We start from the raw sequence: 14,493 nt of genomic DNA, 5'->3' as shown, positions 1-14,493 counted from the left end.
TCTTTTGGAGAGGGGTGAGGGCTGATTGGGGGGGGGGGTCGTGGGTAGGGGCGGGGTGGATTGAAAAAATAAAAGTTAGAAATTGAAAATATTTTTTAAAAAAAAATTTAAATTTATTTTTTCAACAAAAAAATGTAATTTAAAGTTGGAGGAAAATTTTGGAAAACGTTTTCCTTAATTTTTGAATGGAAGTTATTTTTCTCATTTTTTTCAAAAACTTTTAACCCAATCAAACATGAGAAAATTTAAAAAACATTATCCAATTTTATTTTTTTCATACCAAATACACTCTTTATTTAGTAAGATAAATCAATATAAAATTACTAGTCCAAACAATAATTTTGTCTCATAATTTCATATGATTTCATATTATCATAACTAAATGTCTTACTTAATATCAATATTACTTCAAATAGTAAGATGGAGCCCTTTAAGCTTCTGCCATCCATATCTTTCTTGAATAGACAAGCGTGACCTCCAAGATCCCAAAAATAAAACATAATAAAATAAGTATACAAACACAAATTTTCCTTTTCCCCCGAGGCTTTCTCCTAAGTGTTTTCATATATAAAACCACAACCCATACTTAAAACATAGGTAACACAAAACACATATCAAAATGGCAAATGTTACTCGTGATGATGAGCCACCACATTTTGTGTTACTTCCTTTTATGGCACAAGGCCATACAATCCCTATAATAGACATAGCTCGTTTGTTAGCACAAAGAGGTGTTATTGTCACAATACTTATGACACCTTTAAATGCCACAAGGTTCAATAATGTCATAGCCCGCGCAGTCGAAAAAGGACTCAATATTCATATAATTCACCTCAAGTTTCCAAGTTTAGAGGCAGGGTTACCACAAGATTGTGAAAATTGTGACATGATTTTATCAATGGACATGATAAAGAAGTTCTTTAATGCTACTCAAATGCTTGAGACACAAGTGGAACTGTTGTTGCAAGATTTGAAACCAAATTGTCTAATTTCTGATTTGTGTTTTCCTTGGACAACAAATGTTGCTAAGAGAATTGGCATACCTAGGATTGTTTTTCATGGGATGGGAAGTTTCTCTTTGTTGTGTTTGCATAATTTGAGAGATGTGAATTTGTTGGAGAGTGTTGAATCTGAGAATGAATACTTTTTTGTACCTGGACTTCCAAACAAAGTTGAAGTGACTAAAGCTCAAGTAAAAGCAATGGTGGATCCATCCAATCCTGAATGGAAAAAATTTGGAGACCAAATGAAGGAGGGAGAGGCTCAAGCTTATGGAATTGTGGTCAATAGCTTTGAGGAGTTGGAACCTCAATATGTGCAAGGAGTGAAAAGGGCCAAAGGTAATTTTAAAGTTCATGACTATCTTATCTCAAAATTTAAAAGTTGTTACATCATATTATGTCTTAGTAAGCAAGGGCGGATCTAGGAGGGGGTGAGGGTGTTCACCAGAACTTTCTTGGTATATATATAGATTCTGAACCTTTGAACATAAGATTAGAGGTTGACTCGGTGATTAAGGAGGGTTTAAAATGTACTTTGAGGTTCCAATTGTTCAATTTCTTGACACTCTATTTTTATTTTCCGTGCCTTCTTAATGAAAATTCTAGATCTGCCATTGTTAGTACGGATGAAAATATGTTATGCTTTCGAGTGGAAGTATGATTCTTAAACAATTACCTCTAGAAGCTTAAATTGTTATAGTGATCATATTTGTTATTAATTTAATTATATTATGTCTAAACAGGTAAGAAAGTTTGGTCAATTGGTCCTGTTTCCTTGTGCAACAAAGAGAAACAAGACAAAGTTGAAAGAGGAAACAAGGCTTCAATTGATGAACACCACTGCCTAAAATGGCTTGATTCTAAGGCACAAGACTCCGTGCTCTACGTTTGTCTTGGAAGTCTATCACACTTGCCAACATCCCAAATGATTGAACTTGCACTTGGCTTAGAGTCATCTAAACAACCCTTCGTATGGGTCATTAGACACATATCAAATGGATTTAGAAAATGGCTAAATGAAGAGAACTTTGAGGAAAGAGTTCAAAAACAAGGGATTTTAATCAATGGTTGGGCACCACAAGTACTAATACTATCTCATCCTTCGATAGGAGGATTCCTGACACACTGTGGATGGAACTCGATCTTAGAAGGGATATCGGTTGGTGTCCCAATGATCACTTGGCCATTATTTTCTGAACAATTTTGTAATGAGAAGCTTATTGTGAATGTACTCAAGACAGGAGTGAAGGGTGGTATGGAGAATCCAGTGATGTTTTTAGAGGATGAAAAAGGATGTGCACAAGTGAAGAAAGATGATATTAAGATGGTTATTGAAAGATTAATGGGTGAAGAAGAGGAAGCAAAAATGAGAAGAGAAAGAGCTAAAGGGCTTGCAGATATGGCAACAAAGGCTGTGGAGGAAGGAGGTTCATCTCACATTAATTTGACAAAACTAATAGAAGATGTCACACAACAACCAAAAATTGGGGGTTTAAAGTCTAGATAATGTTTCTTGATCAAGTATAAGAAAGGCAATATGTAGACAAATGTTGGAAAATCGATGTGAAATCTTATGCTGATTTACGTACGAATATTCAATTATGATTTACCGCTATAGATAAATTTGTAAGAGGTCAAGAACATACGATTTTGTTCAACTTGTTAAATCCAGTTACCAGCTGAATTGAATATTATGATATAAGTAAATAAAGGAGAGAATCATATGAATCTTTAGACGATGCCATGAATGTTGTGTTCAAGGACGTTTGTCTTAGATAGTGTCTTTACAAATGAAAGGAAATTAATAAAGTATTTATAGGTCACAAGAATGAGGCACCAACTAATCAAAAATAAGGTCCACTTTGATACTTAAAATGCTAGCACCAATGTATGTTATGCTAATTAATATTCCAATGCAATTACTAAGATATGTTGGCTTGAATATTTAAACCTCTATCCCATATTTTTGAATATGCTTCTCTCATTACTTTGCTATTTAATCTAAAAAAAGAAATCCTACACCTATATTGTATACGTTCTTTTTGTTGGGCATTTGTCCTGATTTCATATCATAAATAGTTTTTCTTTTTCAAAAATATAAAATTTTTATATTTGGCTAGTCAAGATTTAGAACTCTATAAATAGATGTTTGTTCCTTCTAATATATCAGTATTCACAATGTAGTCCTATGAACTTTGAGAATTTAGTTTAGGGGGAGAATTTGTGAGATAGTTTATCACTCCTTTGAGGAAAAAATTTACGCGCATCGGGTCTTTTATCCAAATTAATTCAATTTTCATTATTATGTGATTTAATGAACTAAAACACATGTTAATTAATTAAAGTCAAGTAAAATGAACTATAAACTTAAACACATGGCATGCACATAATGAATTAGTGTAAACACCCGGAGCGGGTAAGTTTTACCTCTTCAGTGAACCTCTTTGTATTTCAAGTGAATTGGATGATGTTATATCTCTATATATTTTGTACTCTCTATTATATGGTGAATTGCTCATCTCACATAGGTCTATTGATCGGACTACGTTAAATTTTTGTGTTTTATGATATATTTCTCGTTTGTCTTCTTACTCATGATTTTTCAAGATTTGCTTTGTTACTAACTTTCACATCACACCTGTTTATTTCGATCCTAACACTTTTTCTCCTTGAAATCTTGATCATTTTCTTTCATATATACAAGTAGATAGATGGATTCATGTCAAAATTATAATAGAGCCTCACAAGCACTTATCTTTTGTTGAGTGATATTTATCATGCTTGACTTTCCATTACAAGAAAATATCTTTGGAATACGGGTGTGTTTGGTATGGAGGATTTCCTGGAAAATAAGTAAATTTTGTACTTATTTTCTTATGTTTAGTTGATGACTAGAAAATATTTTTCGGAAATGATTTTTAATGTTTGATTTATGAATGAAAAATGTTTTTGAAAGACATGTTTTATTTTTACTAGAGTGAAAAATAATTTATGAAATTAAAAATATAACAATTTTTTTTTTTGGGGGGGGGGGGGGGGGAGGGAGGGGGATAGGAATAAAAAAATTAAAAATTTGAAGTTGATAGTATTTTAAAAAAAAAAATTTGGGGGGTTGGGGGTGGGCGGGGGCTGCCTGAAGGAGGGAGGGGGAGGAATTTAAAGATAAAAAATTGAAGTTGAAAATATTTTAATAAATCAAAATTAATTTTTGGAGGAAGGGATGGGGTTGTGAGGGGGGAGGGGTTGGCCGGTGGTGGGTGTTGGAGGTCAGGAATCAGGTGAAAAAATAAAATTTTAAAATTAAAAATATTTTTTTAAAATCGATATTTTTTCCAAAAGAAAAATATAATTTGAAATTGAAAGAGAGTTTTAAAAAATATTTTCCTTCCAACCAGACACGGTTTTGAGAGTTGTTTGGTCACCGTCCATCAATGTGACTCATATACTCACTCACCGTCCACATTTTTTTTTTCTTTTTTCAGTCCAATCAATTAGAACCATTTATTTTATTATCTTGATTATAAGACTAAGTTCATTCAAACAATATTTTCTATTTGATTTCTATCGTACTGTCAACTCAAACAAATATAATTTGACCCTTCTTAAAGTAAATGAATTTTTTAAATCTATTACAATTAAAGATAATAATAATAATAATAACAATAATAATAATAATAATACTTCTCGATCAAGAGTTAGATTGAGTTTTATTTATATTAGACTGTTTTTGTCTTTTAACAACTGATCAGTTATTTTAAACTTACAAAATATTTATAAAAAATTGATGACTAGACTATTGTGTGAATTTTTCTTTTTCTTCTTATGCTAATCAGTTTGTTAATTAACGAGTCTAATAATGTTTATTGGGTCAAACAAGACTTCGAAATTCATATCAATTTACCTTTTGAGTTATTAAATAATGTGATTTAAATGTCTATACTATATGTTATTTTTTAAAACTCGTGTGGTATTATTGAGATTTTGAAATTTAAAATTTCAAACTTTAATTATATATTTGAACATGTATAAAAACTAGGGAAAATTATATATAATAGCAAACTAATAACCTAAATCAAATAGAATAGCTAGGGTTTGATTTAATTGTGCTCCATAGCAAACATTAGCTAAAATTTGTCAGCGTCTCTCTCCCAAAAATCTCGCTCGCCACTCTCCATTCTTGCTCGCCTCTCTCGCTTTACACAGAACTGTATAATTCTGTTTCTGTTTTGTATAAAGCGAGAGAAAATTGTATATACACATGCAAAAATGTATATCTTCGTGTTATACACTTAATTATACAATTTACAAATATTTTACTTCAAATATTGCAGAGAAAAAAGCCAACGAATTATACAATTGCGAATTATACAATTGCAGTGAAATACAATTTTCTCTAGCTTTATACAACAGAAGTGTATATATTGTGTTTCTGTTTTTGTATAAAGCAAGAAAAACATATATCTTCTTGCTATATACTTATAATTATGTAATATACATACATTTTAATTCGATTCAACTGTATGCAAAACAAATTATACAATTACAGCAAAATAGGCCAGCGAATTATACAATTTAGGCCAGCGAATTATATAATTGTATATGTATAGCAAATTATACAGTTTTATATTTGCTATGGAGCGCAATTATGCAAAGTTTGTTATAGCATACAAATATAAATTTTTTGTTTACTATATGTGAAAGTTGCCCAAAAAAAAAAGTATATATATATATATATATATATATATATATATATATATATATATATATATATATATATATATATTCTAATTGGAAAAACTAATCAACTCTAAAATTATAATTTTGCCACGTAATTAGTAGTTAGTAGGACATGGAAGCAAGAGTTTAAGTTACACATTGTTGTTGGTTTGAAAAAAAATTACATAAGGTAAATGAAAAGAATATCCACATTTTGTTTCTTTAAAACGTGAGATTCTTAATTTTAAAATTAAGACGAATTATCTATTATATTAATAAAATTCATCGCTAAATGTGAAATTAAGATCCGTATATGATGTATGATTCAAATTCATCCCATAGTTGGTTAGTGTCTTCTCTCCGATAACTATTTTAAACAATGTTAAGTCTAAATATGCTCGTAGTTATGCTACTTATTAATTAAAAGACCGATCAGAAAATAAAAATCATAATATAATATAACAACTGTAAATAAATATTATTTTCCTTCTCTTTTCGACTTTAGTTGACTTGTAAAAATTTGTTATGTCTTATTCCCTCCTCTGCCAACTATTGGGGATATAATGTCAACAACAATAAAAGCTACTATTCATGCTAATCGACGTGAGTTGTGATATAGTGGTAAATTTGTTTCACCCTTAATTAAAAGTTTTGAGTTTGAGTCCTAAATATAAAGAAAAATTTTGTTGGAAGCAGCGTCATTCCTAAATGATTCCTCCTGCAGTGGGCTACAATGTGAATTTCAGACATGAAAAACTACAAAAAGAAAAAAAACGCTAATCAAGCTAAGACCGGAAGGGACAAATTTACATGTGCTTTGTCTCCTTTCTTTGAGATCAAGGCTCAAAAAGACGACTCTATTTTACTAAGAAGGCACCATATTCATTACCAAGCGTGGGGTGACTAATAATTTCGAATTTCTCTGCTTTGCTATTATAGGTTATACTTGTCATTGATTTTTATCATCCAATTAAATTACTCGATTCTTGAGTGTTTCCTTGTCAACAACATTACTGATAGAATATATATAACTTTGAACTCAATAAGACTAATGATGTGAAGTTGAAACGGTGGAAATACTATTTTTAAATTATTATTTTCTTCAACCTTTTTTTGAGCATATATAAACGTGTCTCTTAACTAACCTCATTTCATATTTATGCCTTTCTAACTTTGGTTGTGCTCAAGTATGCGTTTAAACTTGTATGTAATTGAACAAGTAGACACATGAATATTATACGTAGAACATCAGGTAGGATGCAAATTGTCACATAAGGTGTAGCGTAGGAAATGTGTGTACTCTTCCTGTTTTACTTTACACAAATTTAAGTGTCTGCTAATACACATATAAAAATCAAAGAATAATTAAATAACGTATTTACCTTAGCACGCTCTTAATTACCAACCTAAATGGCTGGCTAATATAATAACAACGGAGCAAGTATTTTTTTCTTTTGGCTTTTAATTTGTACACACACATGTTTTCTTAGGGCTGGCTTGACTTTGACTAAAAGGGGAAATAAATTCAACATATGAACAAGAAAATAAATTAGTACTAAGATATTTCTTGATGAAGTTTACATTCATCAACTATAAATTTTAATAAATATAAGCTGTGATCCTCCATCTCAGCCTCTTAAATTTGCATTCTAAGTACTATAATTATTCCATTCTCTTCATTTATTCAAATTTAATTAAATTTTTGCTTCTTCTTTTTCCAATTAATTAGTTTACTTTACTTTACTTAATTGATACATTTGATTTGAAGAAACAATTAAGGCTATATATATGGAATTCACTTTGCTTGATACTTGCTTGGATTTAAGTTTGAATTCTACAACATCTCTTGATGAACTACCAATTGTATGTCCAAACTTTTCAACATATCCATCAATGAATGAATTTCTACACTACTATATGCTCTACTTAATATATTCCTTTCATATTTTTTTGCTTTCAGAAACATCAAGAAGTGATTGGATTGGGAGGAGACATGCCATCAAATGATGAGGTTTGTCAATCTTCTTTTTAGTGTGTATCAACTGACATTTATGTTTTTCAATTTTGGGTATACGAAAGTTGATACTTAGATTATTTAAAAGTTAAGCAAATAGAGACACACGTCCTATATATGTGACATAACATACATAGAATGCCACATGGGACATACATTTCTACTTATTCACCTTCTGGATCATTTAGTTACTTACTTTTATATACTTAAAGTTGGAAGACATATAATGTCACTCAATGTTAAGTTAAAGGATGACATGTTTATGTATTATGTCCTATTTATACCGTCAACATATATAATTAATTAGTTAACTAACTAAATCTGTTGATCTAAATGTGTGTTTAGGCTGCAAGTGATCATTTTGCAAAGGAAGTAAAGAGATTGAGTGGTGAAAACAAGAAGCTACGAGAAATGCTGAGTGTAATGTATGACAACTATAATACTTTGAGAAAACAATACATGAACAATTGTAGTACTAGTGGAACTTCAAGAAAACGAAAAGCTGAAAAAATCACCTCTAGAGTAAATTCGGAGCTAAGTGATGAAGACTCTTCGTGCAACAAATCAAGAGTACTAGTACAGCATCACCGCATTCAAAGATCTGACCATACAACTCTCGTAAGCTGAACTTGCATTATCAGGTTACCTAAAAGATAGTTATCCATGTAATATGTCACTAGTCATCCCAAAAATAAAACAGATATCTCGTTAGGTACAATCAATTAACTTACACCAATAGTAACAAATTTTTTAAAAAAAATCGTACATAAATCAAGTTAAATCCAATTTGGCCTAATTTACAGAGTCCCTTTAAAGTAAATTTTTTTTTTTGTATATCATGTATATATGCTAATGTATACAAGACATAATGCAGCTAGTGAAGGATGGATATGAGTGGCGTAAATACGGTCAAAAAGTAACAAGAAACAACCCGTATCCTAGAGCGTACTTCAAGTGTTCATTTGCTCCTACTTGCCCCGTTAAGAAAAAGGTAACAACTCTAAATAAAACGTACCAAGTTTAGAGGGGTCTTTAGGTATTTCGATATGTCTTTCCTAATATGTATATTGATCGCGTATGTATAATTATATATACATTGTGTCTAATTATACTCCAAGAGTATAGTCAAAATAGTTGTTACAAGTTTTAACTTATAACTACACATTTTTGTAGGTGCAAAGAAGCATTGATGATATGTCTATTATAATAGCAACATATGAAGGAGAACATAACCATTCAAAAGTAGTACTAGAGGCTGGTGAGGGCTCTAGTGCTACTACAATTGGGCATAGTCACAAGCAGCCAGAGTTTAACAAGTTGTTGATAGACCAAATGGCGTCATCCTTAACCAGAGACCCCAAATTTAAAGCTGCCCTTGCTGCTGCCCTTCACGAAAAAAACTACCCTTACACATAAATAGAGGGTTGTTATACATTGGCTACACGCAATTATTCAATATTAAGAAGGGCTCACTCGAGAGAAGACAATGTAACCAACTATTCATACAATATTACAGTGGACTTAAAGTCTCACATTGCTTGAGGAATGAACTAATGGTCTACTTATATGAACTTGAATAACTTTCCTTCATGAGCTAGCTTTTGGGTGAAGTTAGACCCACGTGTCATATCCAATAAAAACAGGGAGTATGTGTGGACTAGGAGGCTCAAGTGTGAATGGGAATTATTAGAATTGACTTATTTTCAAAGTGCAGCCAAATTTTGAATTCCCTTTTTCTATGCTATGAAATGCAAGTTCATGATGTGACAACATTTCTTAATATACATAGCCTTCATTTCTGCTTTCTTTGAAGTATTAGAATCCTTTCTTTTTAGTATTAGAATCATTAAGTGTCAATGGTATCCTTCTATTATTACAACTTAATTTGTATGTGAGTGCCTTTGAAGTTTTAATTCTTGTCCCAAATTGATGTTCCTTCATACTATTTTCAAGTAAAGATGTAAATATACACATGTTCTATATTGATTTTTATTATTATTAGGCTTAAGTCATGTGTGGCCCCTTAAAGTTGTTCGTATAATTCATTTAGACATTTTAACAAACATTGTTTTCTATTAGACACTCTAACCTTAACAAATACATACCTATTGAACATTTTTCTGACACTCAATCAAAAGAGAAAGTGCGTGTAATACACATGCACATGATGTGACAAAATAGCAAATCAAATAAAAACACGTGGCATTTTAATTTAAAATAATTATCAAAATAAATTTTAAATATTAATAAGTCAAAATCTTTAAGAAAAGACTTTAAATTTTTCTTTAAAAAAAATATAAAAAAAGAAAGAAATTATACAACCCCCCTTCACCCACCCCGCAGTCCACCCCATACAAATCTTTCCCTTTCTTTTCTTTCTATAACAGCTCCACCTTCCACCTTCCACCATTGTTAATTCTCCATTTAGAACAAATAGATATTTAACATATATTAGGTATAAACTTATCATTTTAATATCTTTTATGTCTTCTTGCTCATTTTCATTTGAATTGATGGTGTTTTATTAAAAGATTCTCATTCTTCCTTTGTTTATTTTGATATTTTCAAATTTGTATTTTTTTTTGTTTTTATGTTTCTACTTAGATTTGGGAGGAAGAAGGGGCGTAGATCAAGGTGGTTTGTGGCGGGAGAGGTGAAGAGGGAGAGAGAAGATATTTTATTAATGATCTTCATTTTTTCCGGCAAAGAAGTTGTAGATGATTTCCATTTTTTTTTATAAATAAGGCATCTTCATTTTTTTGATAAAAGATTGTGAATGGCAATCTCCATTCGGAAGTTGACAATTATTAGAATATTAAAAAAAGAAAAAGAAAACATGAAATTTGTAAAAGTAAATATAAAATTAAAAATTACCATGGATTTGTAAAGCAAAGTGGTCTCAGATGGTGAAAGTGAAGAAGATAAAAAAAAATGTTACTGTTAAAAAAATAATGAGAAAATTAAAGGGAAAGATTAAAAAGGAAAAGGAAAAATATTAAAATATGAACTTCACGCGTTCACCAAGATGTGAATTACACTTTCTGTGCCACTTCAGCAAAAGTGTCTAAATGAATCAAATTCGAGTTAGTAGAGGTGTTTAATCGGTATTAGGCCTAGTTAAGGTATCTAAGTGAATTATGTGGACAACTTTAAGGGGCTATAGATGACTTAGGCCTTATTATTACTATTATTACTATTATTATTATTATTATTATTGATGAAGTGGGGTCTCAGCCACTAAATTTAGTACTAATACAGTGTAGGCCAGAAACCATACTAGGAATCTTATTAGTCAACCACCATATAATAATGACCTCACTAATCCTTTGTTCTTTTTAACAAACTAATACTACTCTAAGTTTAAAAAAGAAAGACTTAGTTTGATTTGATATTGAGTTTAAGAAAATAAAGAGGACGTTTCAATTGTGTAATCCTAAATTAAATTTATGTCAAAATATAGGAAAAATGCACAAGTATTTTCTCAACATATGTCCGAAATCTCAGAGACACACTTATACTATACTAAGGTCTTATTACCCCTTGAACTTTTTTTATAAATAATTTTTTTTACCCCTTTTCGGCATACGTAGCATTAGCTTGAAAAAAAAATCAACCAGTTTTGGACCCACAAGACAGTGTCACGCAAACCAAAAAGATGTAGAAAATTATTAAATAAAATAAGTTCAGGAAGTAATAGGATTTTAGTATAGTTTAAATGTGTCTCTGAGATTTCGTGCATAGATTGAGAGGTAATTGTGCATTATCTCCAAAATATAATTTAATCTTATAATTTTAAACATAACACGTAAAAAGCTAAAATTAAAGTGTTACAAAAAAAATGTCATTTTTATTAAACAGACTAAAAAAGAAAAAAAGACATTCTTTTTGAATCCCGGAGGACTCCTATTTTAAAAGCTTGGACACTAAGTCTGAGAGTGCTATAAAATAAGAAGATTGATAACAAAGGCAAATGGAGTACCTATTAAATGGACATGACTTACAGAACAATAACAGTAGATATATTTCAAACTTAAAACAAATTTCAAAGTACCAATTACACAATAGTACTAGTGACTTAAACAAACAATTTCAAAATCCAACTACATAACCTTCTTAGCCGAAACCCATTAAATCCTGAAACATACATATGATAGTCCAACGAACACCAATATCGACCCAAAATTACCATGAAATGTCACCGGAGCATCAGATTTTTCGGAAGAATGCACCGCGGAGACGGCGTCTGACCTAGGAGGAGGTGAAAGAGGGTGAACAAGAACAGAGACCTTCATGCCATTAGAACATCCACCAATGCCACAAATGAAGTAGTACCTCTTGGACTTGTCAAGTAAAATGAAGTCTTTTCCACTACTCCAATTCCTTAGTGCACCTTCTATTGTGCAATTATTGTATCCTACTTTGTCCACTTGTAACACATTGTGTTGTGTCTTTTGATACCTAAATGCTGCCACACCAAACAAGGGATACATTTTATGCATTCATAAATCATCCCATTAACTATAAAATCGGAGTTTACTTTTAAATAGGGAAGTATGCCATTTTCTTGGATTTGTACATGTATGATGCATAAATTGAGACAGTAATATTATTTCTTTATATAAAAAAAAAAGGGGAAAAGTGCTTAAATATGTAACTGAACTTTGAGAAAATGATATGTAGGTCATAAGTGATTCATTTACATTATTTTCATTTGAGAAAATATTCATCCATGTCATTATTTGTTAACTGAAAACAATTTCGATTGTGTAAAAAATAATATTTACACGTAGTCAAGCTATAATTCGATCACGTCACTCATTTTTAACGGTAAAAGACTCAAATATGCATCGAACTTTTAGAAAAAATCATCGATGTCATTCATTAAATAGTTGGCTAGTATATGTCATTTTTTTAGTATACAAATGATGACATGAATGAACCTTTTATCAAACACAAACGGCATAGATAAGTCAAACTTTTAATAGATGACATAAATATTTCTTTTCTCAAAGTTCAATTGAAAATTTAAGTCTTTTCAAAAAAAAAAAAACTATAACATTACCTTCTAATTAATTGGGAAGTATAAAGTAATGATACGTTTAAGGAAAGATAGAAAGGTAATTTAGACAAAACAAAAATTATAAGCACACTATTAACTATCTAGGAAAAATTATAAAAGATAGATAATATGAATAGAACGTCGTACATATGAAGTCACCAATGTAGAAGGTTTGGTTGTTGCTCCAAATGGTGTAATTGATGCCGGGATTCCAACCTTTGTTAGCTCCGACTATGTGATCAGTGGCGGAGATGGTGGTGGCAACGATGGCGGTGGTGACGATGAGGAAGAATACATGAAGAGCCATGTAATTGACCAGAGCTAAGTCCTGTTTTTCATTTGCTACTACTTATTAACCTTAAAAATTAAGGCTGGATGGCAACCTTTATATAAAGGACTCCATAGGTAAAAAGTTAGATAAACCATCATTATAGATTGTACATATTTATTAGGTAACAATTCACTTTTACACACACCTCCTATATATGATGTAAAATTTTTTCTTTATTTTTACCTAGCAAAAAGTTTTATGGTACAATGGTGGCTAACAAATTTCATAATGGAACATACTATTTTAAGTTAAATTTATTCTTTTACGCCATTATTTGATAGCTGAATAAGAAATAAGTTATTTATATATTAATTTTTGAATAATTTATATGACATTTAATATGCAGCAAAAAATAAGTTATTCATTATAAAATTAATATGATGTTGGGCTGACATTAAAAATAGACATAACTAAAATATGTACAACTGTCACATGAATAACTAACCCTATCATAATATCCACATAAAATAATACACTCTATAATGGTAATACATGAATAACTCTATATTGCACGCACTATTCTTGTTTAACGAGTGATTTTATATTAGGCATCACTTATTGCAAGTATGTACGTACATTGTTATTGTATAAAGTTCATTAACCACATGTACTATATTACTTTATAAGTATGTACGTGGATCCACTGCTCATGATTGATGATATCTAGCCCTGTATACACCGTGAGTTTAAAGCAAAGTCCCAATGATGACCATTTTAATAATGAAACGGAGTGGAATAGTAAGTATTTATCCATTTTTAACTAGAGATTTCGAATTTGAACCTAACATTATAACATATCATGAAAGCACACTAGATGGTCCCGGAGCGCAGTTGAATGTAGATATCATGAACGTAACCTGAGCAACCATTTCTCTGTGTGCCAATCGCTAGCGCATCTAGAGCCAAAGAGAAGCAGTCGCAGAGCCAGGAATTTCACGAAGGGTGTTTAAGTGCTAAATTGAGCCTGCTCATTCTTAAAAAATAGCAGAGTCAAAAATTTCACGAAGGATGTCCAACTGATAAATTGAACCTGCTCTTCTTTAAAAATGGAAACAGATTTTGCTAGTAGTGAGATTTGAACACACAAGCACTTTAAGTTTGTGTGTCTTTACTCTTTCGAGACGCTTGAAACCACTAGGCTACATTCATGTCAAGGGCGTCCAAAATATTTTATTTAGCCACTTTGTTTACCATTTTGCTTGTAACAGTATACGAAGGGTGTCCAATTGAACGCCCTGACATAACCGTAGGTACGCCACTGTAGAGAAGCTTAACCGATATGAGAAGTGCTAATTCAGTTCAGATAGACTTCATGTCACGCCCCACCGCCCAAAAGTAGGACTTTGTGATGCTAATTCAGATTTTACTCGGC

At 31.0% G+C, this 14,493-nt stretch overlaps 2 protein-coding genes, 1 long non-coding RNA gene and 1 other non-coding gene across 4 annotated transcripts; 3 read left to right on the top strand and 1 right to left on the bottom strand.

Annotated features, from left to right (window-relative positions):
- Nucleotides 1–400: 400 nt before the first annotated feature.
- Nucleotides 401–2,740, top strand: LOC101257246 (UDP-glycosyltransferase 73C4-like). Its single transcript, XM_004252255.5, has 2 exons — nucleotides 401–1,340; nucleotides 1,745–2,740. Exons 1-2 carry the CDS (start codon nucleotides 620–622, stop codon nucleotides 2,506–2,508), a joined length of 1,485 nt encoding a protein of 494 aa, XP_004252303.1. The 5' UTR covers nucleotides 401–619; the 3' UTR covers nucleotides 2,509–2,740.
- A 4,569-nt stretch (nucleotides 2,741–7,309) lies between these two features.
- On the top strand, nucleotides 7,310–9,733 carry LOC101246806 (probable WRKY transcription factor 40). The gene is made up of 5 exons (XM_010315949.4): nucleotides 7,310–7,580; nucleotides 7,678–7,728; nucleotides 8,077–8,349; nucleotides 8,606–8,722; nucleotides 8,905–9,733. The coding sequence occupies exons 1-5, from the start codon at nucleotides 7,506–7,508 to the stop codon at nucleotides 9,145–9,147; spliced, it is 759 nt and encodes a 252-aa protein (XP_010314251.1). The 5' UTR covers nucleotides 7,310–7,505; the 3' UTR covers nucleotides 9,148–9,733.
- Nucleotides 9,734–10,079: 346 nt separating this feature from the next.
- LOC138340742 (uncharacterized) lies at nucleotides 10,080–10,536 on the top strand. Its single transcript, XR_011213506.1, has 2 exons — nucleotides 10,080–10,186; nucleotides 10,336–10,536. It is a non-coding gene; the product is annotated as an uncharacterized lncRNA (long non-coding RNA).
- Nucleotides 10,537–11,728: 1,192 nt separating this feature from the next.
- LOC101256952 (uncharacterized) lies at nucleotides 11,729–13,209 on the bottom strand. The gene is made up of 2 exons (XR_011213505.1): nucleotides 12,938–13,209; nucleotides 11,729–12,196 (listed from the first exon to the last, which is right to left on the bottom strand). It is a non-coding gene; the product is annotated as an uncharacterized protein (transcript).
- Nucleotides 13,210–14,493: the final 1,284 nt, after the last annotated feature.

This window comes from Solanum lycopersicum, chromosome 12, assembly GCF_036512215.1.
Source record: "Solanum lycopersicum chromosome 12, SLM_r2.1".
Lineage (NCBI taxonomy): Eukaryota > Viridiplantae > Streptophyta > Magnoliopsida > Solanales > Solanaceae > Solanum > Solanum lycopersicum.
This window is presented reverse-complemented; position numbering and strand designations above follow the sequence as displayed.

Excerpts from the sequence above, each read along its gene's own strand:
- LOC101246806 (XM_010315949.4), top strand. The coding sequence starts at position 7,506 with ATGGAATTCACTTTGCTTGATACTTGCTTGGATTTAAGTTTGAATTCT. Across the intron at positions 7,581-7,677 it reads CTCTTGATGAACTACCAATT|AAACATCAAGAAGTGATTGG; the intron begins GTATGTCCAAAC and ends TTTTGCTTTCAG. Across the intron at positions 8,723-8,904 it reads CTTGCCCCGTTAAGAAAAAG|GTGCAAAGAAGCATTGATGA; the intron begins GTAACAACTCTA and ends ACATTTTTGTAG.
- LOC101257246 (XM_004252255.5), top strand. The coding sequence starts at position 620 with ATGGCAAATGTTACTCGTGATGATGAGCCACCACATTTTGTGTTACTT. Across the intron at positions 1,341-1,744 it reads AGGAGTGAAAAGGGCCAAAG|GTAAGAAAGTTTGGTCAATT; the intron begins GTAATTTTAAAG and ends ATGTCTAAACAG.